The sequence below is a fragment of the Etheostoma spectabile genome, chromosome 19 (assembly GCF_008692095.1).
Source record: "Etheostoma spectabile isolate EspeVRDwgs_2016 chromosome 19, UIUC_Espe_1.0, whole genome shotgun sequence".
NCBI classification, from domain to species: domain Eukaryota; kingdom Metazoa; phylum Chordata; class Actinopteri; order Perciformes; family Percidae; genus Etheostoma; species Etheostoma spectabile.
This window is the reverse complement of record NC_045751.1, coordinates 17,239,972-17,246,421: the sequence shown is the minus strand read 5'-3', so window position 1 is coordinate 17,246,421 and position 6,450 is coordinate 17,239,972. Positions and strand designations below refer to the sequence as shown.

The 6,450-nt window shown below is 43.3% G+C and overlaps 1 protein-coding gene across 2 annotated transcripts in view; it reads left to right on the top strand.

The window, feature by feature from the left end:
* senp3b (SUMO specific peptidase 3b) overlaps positions 1-6,450 on the top strand; it is a 13,077-nt gene that overhangs the window by 3,656 nt on the left and 2,971 nt on the right. For both annotated transcript variants that reach the window (XM_032544449.1, XM_032544451.1), the window contains exons 3-8: positions 833-1,546; positions 2,010-2,123; positions 2,538-2,649; positions 4,097-4,244; positions 5,194-5,241; positions 5,719-5,796. In XM_032544449.1, the coding sequence (XP_032400340.1) occupies positions 833-1,546; positions 2,010-2,123; positions 2,538-2,649; positions 4,097-4,244; positions 5,194-5,241; positions 5,719-5,796 (1,214 nt within the window). The remainder of the gene's footprint in view (positions 1-832; positions 1,547-2,009; positions 2,124-2,537; positions 2,650-4,096; positions 4,245-5,193; positions 5,242-5,718; positions 5,797-6,450) is intronic.

The window sequence follows — 6,450 nt, the reverse complement described above, 5'->3', positions numbered from 1 at the left end:
GGGGGGGGGGGATGCGTTATAAGACTTTGAGCCATGAAGCGCAGACATTTAAGTGGCACAGTAATGAGGTACCAAAATCCGTGTTGATATTTCGTCTGGTAGATAACGGGCATATAACTTCAACGTAAGAGGAATGTAGCACAACATGGATGTGAAAGCAGTTATAAATAGCCTATGTGACAAAATTTGTTTTGATTAAAATCAACAAAAAATGGTGATAATTAATTGTGATCTCAATATTTATAAAAAATAATTGTGATTATCATTTTGGCCATAATCGTGCAGCCCTAGTTTAGGGGTCCTCCTTGATATGAAAGGTGTGAGAACCACTGGTTTCGAGAACTCGCAAAAAAAGCAAAAGTCTGTTGTTCATTGATAGGCACCGGGCGTTGTTAGCGTAAGGAAAAGTGTGATACAATTCAACTCTTGCAGCGTGCGTGTGACAAGCACGAACAGTTTTACCGGACTGCTCCCGCTTGTCAGATTGCACACGCAAGGCTTTTTTTTATTGAACATTTTTTTAAATAATACCCTCTGCAGTTCTCCAACGTACCCCCAGGCAATTATTGATTATTCGTTTTACAAGCCGATAAGGCAAGCATTTCCTAGGACCAGTTCTTCAGTTATGGCGAGTCGCTGTTGGCATATCATTTATGAACGCTCTGCGACGTCAAAGCCCACCAGTCTGTCCATTCAGCACTACGTGTATCAAGTGGAATGAACTCCGGTAGTGTTTGGTTAAAATGAAACCCTGAATTCTTTTTGGGCCATGATGATGGCACATGATTGAACACAGCTGACGTAGTTAATCCCTGTTCCTGTTTGGGTTTAGGTGGGATCCCTGGAGACCACCTCATTGTCCCGGTGTCTGGCCACAGTGTACCCAGTCCCATGCACCTCAGACTGGGGCAGAAAGAGAAGGTGTGGACGGGCGAGTATGTAGAGGAGGATGAGGATGGGATGGGTACGATCAAGGCAATAGGTGATGAGGATGAAGAAAACAATCTGGAGGGGGAGGACGAGTTAGAGTTTGACGGCAAGGGTTGGGATAATAACAATGAGGAGGAGGAAGATGATGAAGAGGATGAGGATGAGGTTGAAGATGAAGGAGAGGATGAAGAGTTGGAGTGGGAGATCCCAGAATTTCTCTCCCAGTCCACGCAGCACCCTCATTCACAGCAACACCACCAACATCACGGACCCCAGCAGAAGGCAGAAGAGGGCGATGTCCCGGGAGAGCTTCTGGTCTCCCAGGCCAAAGCCGGGGACGTGTTCAGGTCCCACCTTAGCAGGTACAGGGCTCTGCGGAGGCTCCGGCGCTGGCAGCGCTTGCGATCCCACGGCGGCCTTGGATTTCGGCTAACCAAGCACTGGAAGAGCTGGCGCCAGCGGGCGCAGTGGGTATACTCCCAAGGGTACCGGTACAGCCGAAGAGGGCGAAGGCACAATCTGTACAGCAAGCAGAGGACAAGAAGGTATCGGCAATCACCATACACCGACGGAGAGGATGACCCCAACGAAGAGCGGTTCACAGAGTCGGAGAGAGGTACGGACATACACACATTTACCTCTAAAGAGGGCTAGTTGAATTGTATTGTAGAGAATATATTTCAAATGGCACAGTTCTATATTTTTTCCTACTAACAACAAATGTCATGAAATTACAAAAGACAATGTTATTGCAATAAAAGTGTGCCAAAATACCTACATTATGATGCCAATATATAAAAAGCCTAAATTCATGCATTGTCAAGTCTGTCCGCCAGACAACAAGCAAACAACTTTTTAAAATGAACAGTTCAGAACGCTCTGGGCTTTGCTATGCAGGAGAATCTCAGGGCTGAGCGACACATTTCAGTTGGGTTGGTGTTTGTTCCGCTTTAAAGCAGGAAAACAATAGCAGCTGGGACAGTTAATGTGGTGTGTGATGTGGTTGATCTCAGTTTCGTGGGCCTTGAGCATTGCGCTGGGCGCCATGGGTTTGTAATTCTTTCTTTTTTCTCTGTCAGATGAACAGATGAATGGCTGCTCTCCAGTCAAACAAGAGGACAGAGGGAGGCGGGACGTGGCGGTCAAACCAGTGGAGCTGGCCCTTACTGAGGAACACATGGCTTTTGTGACTGGTAAGGATCAGAGACTCGGGCTGTTGGTTCACGTTCGCTGTTGGTCTGATTGTTTTAAAATAGATTTTTTTTTAATTTGCTCAAATGCTAAAAACAGAATTTCCCATGCCAAGGTTGCAATTTTTGGTACAATTTGTTTGCTTGTTGGTATGTTTTTTTTAAATCAATGAATTGGAACAAGTGATTTGTTTTTGGTGTGGAGCCACATTGGGTGCAGGTTGTGATAATAATAGTAATTTCTTAAAATCGCGGATACAGTAGTTTTATTTTTATCTTCGCTATATTGCACCTTGAAAATATAGTGTTCTCACTTGGCAGAGAGAGAGAGAGAGAGAGAGACAGAGAGAGAGAGAGACTGAGAGAGAGAGACTGAGAGGCTCTTTGTGAAGATGATTATGTTTTTCCTCTGACCAGGTATTCTTGAAGAGTCTCTACAGCAGTATGGCAGCTTGATCCCCGTCCATGTGGATGACATTGTAGAGAAGCTTCAGGACATCTTCAGTGAGAGCTTCTCACAGCCACACAGGTCTGACACAGTGTTTGGTTACTTCTTTTGTGTGTAGTCAAACGGTGTTTACCTGCAGAGGAAATGGTTGGATGAAATGATTTACCAAAGTTGTGGAACTGTACCCGCTGGTGCTGCAAGGAATGTCCTTCTTGTTTCATTGCCTTGAAACAAAGAAAAGGTGCTCTAAGCGATGACATGTGTTTTAACATTTGTTGTCACATACAGCAAACATCTCCTCACTATCCGTGAGCTGCCTGTCCTCAGGACACACTGTATAAAGCGGGGTCTCTGAAGACAGTCCAGGGTCCAATGACAGTCCAATGGCATTCCAGCCAATAACCTACAAGAAGGATTTGGGGGTGGGGGGTGTTAGTGCGCGGAAGCACAGAAGGGAGGGGACGGTAGGAAGGAGGGGCAAGCTAGGCTCTTTTTGTTTGCAAATACTTTGAGCGTCAACAAGAAGTAACGTCACCCAACATCGCTTAGAGCACCTTTAACTGTCAGTCCTTGTCATTTATTGTTCACTTGACTGTTTTATAAGCCATATCAAAGGCAGACAGAGTTAGTATCCAGGAAAATGTTTGACAAAAAGCATGTGAGTAAATAGGAATAGTTACAACCATAGAAATAAAATGGATAGAAAGGCCATTTTCATTCAAATCAACATAGCAGAATGGTAAAGCGACTCGCTATTTTTAAGTGTACCATTGCCATGGTAACCTATAAACGTCCGTATAAGCCAACTTCCGGCAACACGCGGGGCTGATGTTTTGCAGTAACTGATAAATGAGGAGTGGAGAATTAACGTTACGTGACAGAGAGCCAGTTGCTAAATGGGTCAAATTAACTTCATGCTTGATCCACACAAAGCACGTTGCTATCGCCACACGTGACAGCTTTATTCTGCTCGGATTCTTGTTCCTGTGGGGAGAGTTAGCAAGCTAATGTTAGCCAACTAACAAGTTGTCCACCTGCTGGCTGGCAGGTTTCGCCATGCTTTTATGCTGCATTGGTTATAGAGAATGAGCTGGACACGGGCTGGGTCTAATGGTAGCGGTCTGCTGACCTGTTGCCGCTGGGTCTAACTGTCCCTCCTCCTCACCCCCCCTCCCAGAAAGCGGCAACACAGTTTTTAGTCCCACTGAGGTGAATTGTCACTGTGACAATTAACAATCACCATTCTTTGTTGTGTACCGATCAAATGACCACAGCAATCAGTTTGTGGCCTTTCTAATTATTTATTCATGTGGTTAGAACCTTAGGCCTGGTCCTTTGGCTCTGTCAGATTGTAAGTTAACAGGCAGCAGACTTCTAACATTTCACCTAATTTATGACGTTAATTAGGGCATCTGGAGGTTGATTAAACTAGCGGGGGCCATTTATTACCTCTGAAGTAACACCACGTAGGTGAATTGATTAAGTAACTTACTAATGCATCAAGTGTGTGAATTGTTCTTACCACTAGGAAAGCTGTGGTCCAGCACCTAATACAATCCTTCCAGCGGTCATCGGGATCGTCCCTGGCTAAAACATTCAGAGTCAATTACAAACGCCACGTTCTGACCATGGACGACCTGGGCACTCTGTACGGACAGAACTGGCTCAACGACCAGGTACATCACTGCACACTCTTAACACAATAGAACCTTTTCCATGGTATTTTGTCTTGTCCTTGCAGGGAAAACTAAACTTGTCAATAATGGCTCAGTTCCATCAAGTGTCCAGTTATTTTAATTAGGGATCGACCAATGAATGGCCTGGCCAATTATCGGCGCTGATATTTGGCAGTTGCAAATAATTTGTGTCTGCGTTTTAGACATATACCTTTTATCAGAGTGTTTTTACACTGTGACATTGCTACTTGTGTTGGGAGTTTGTAAGATACCAACATATTTTCACTGTAAATATCGAAAATATTGTTTATCAGTTTTATTGGCTACTTATAATCGGTATCGGCCCTGGAAAACCAGAATCGGTCAACCCCCAATTTTGATGTTGCCAGTTACATCAACGCTTTTCCTGCTATGACAGGTGTAAAAAGGTCCGTGACGAGGCATACGGCTGCAGGAGTTTGCATTGTTAAGTTACACCAAGGATGAGCATAGAATAAATGTACTGCCACCTGATCCTCAGGGCTGTTAACAATGCGTCTCATGCTTGTCTGGAAAACAATGAGGTGCCAAAAAATACTCTGTGAGCTCATTACAACCTTTTTTTTCCTGGAATTGTGAAAGCTCAATTCATAAAACACTTACCTGGAATACAATACATGTGTGTGTCTCTCGTTTGGTAAGATTAATTTATAAATTCCAAGGGTAATGAAAGGGGCGTACGCAGGACAAGATCAATACAATTGTCAGGCTTCTTGCTGAACTAAGCTAAAACAAAGTGTACTCAGTCCCTACAGATACAGGAAAGCGTGTCAGATGGCGGAAATGTATTATTAACCAATAAATGGACCAAATGGGTTAAATACCACCTTTTTGTAGTCACTGATCAGAAAGGTTACTGTGCCTATTTTTGAGATATTTCTTTATAATATAATGTTTCTGTTTTATTCAGATTATGAACATGTATGGGGACCTGGTCATGGACTCTGTGCCAGAGAAGGTAAGGAAATAAATACCAATAGCTTTTTAAAGCTGCAGTAGGTAGTTTTACAAAAAAATATTTTCTGTCCTATTTGCTGAAACTGTCATGATGTCCCGACAGAGGCACATGAGGCAGATTTTCTGTTACAAAAAAAAATAGTTTCCTACTTCCTGTTGTTCCTAATGGCAAGTTTCCACAGCCCTTGAAGGAAAACAACCAATCAGAGCCGAGGAGTCTAACGCTGTGCCATGAACTGCAGTCAAACTAAGCAATGCTGATCAAATATGAACCAAGTCAATATGAATCAATTGTGTTACTGCATTGTTCAGATTGCTCAGATGTTTTCAGAAACGGGTTTTACTGTTTAAAATAAGAGTTTGTGACCCGGTTACCATGTCAACAACAGCCAAACCATGCCCTGCCGACCAGCCAAAATTGGCCAAAAATTTCGTTTGATCTGCCCTAACGCTGATTTTACTCTGTTCTCTCCCTCAGGTTCACTTTTTCAACAGCTTCTTTTATGATAAGCTAAGGACAAAAGGCTATGATGGAGTCAAACGGTGGACCAAAAATGTAAGTGTCATGTCATTTTTATCAACTTACAATTGAGATATATAAATACATACATACATACATACATACATACATACATACATACATACATACATACACGCCTCTGGGGCAGCTAGGGGTTAAGTGATCAAACCCAGGTCTCCCACACCAAAGGCATACACTATATCCACTACGCCATCACCACCCCACTTTACCCGCCAGTTATGTTGTTAGGTAATATTTTCTTCAAGTTAAGGTTGTGCTTTGTCATTTAAAATCACAAAGTGGGACTACAAAAGCAAAAGTGTCCCATCCCTATTAACAGAGGCGCCCCCTAAAAATCTGTTAAATCTGTCTATCAGTTGACACTTGTTAGCATTTTGTCATCCAGGCATTATAATTACTGTGGAATCACACAACCAAGACAGAAGCTTAGTCATGGGGTTACACCTAGACCGCTCCGTCATTCTCCCCTTATGCCACAGGGTTTTTCAGGTATTCTAAAAACACACACAGTGAAAAGCTCTGTCCCACAGTTGCAACTGTGGTCATTTCATTCATCTTAAAACCCTGAAGCAGCGCTGTTGTCATCTGTCGTTGTAAAAAGAAGCAGTTTTAGAACGTTTCTTCCTCCCTGCCACGACACTCTCTCTCTCTCTCTCTCTCTCTCTCTCT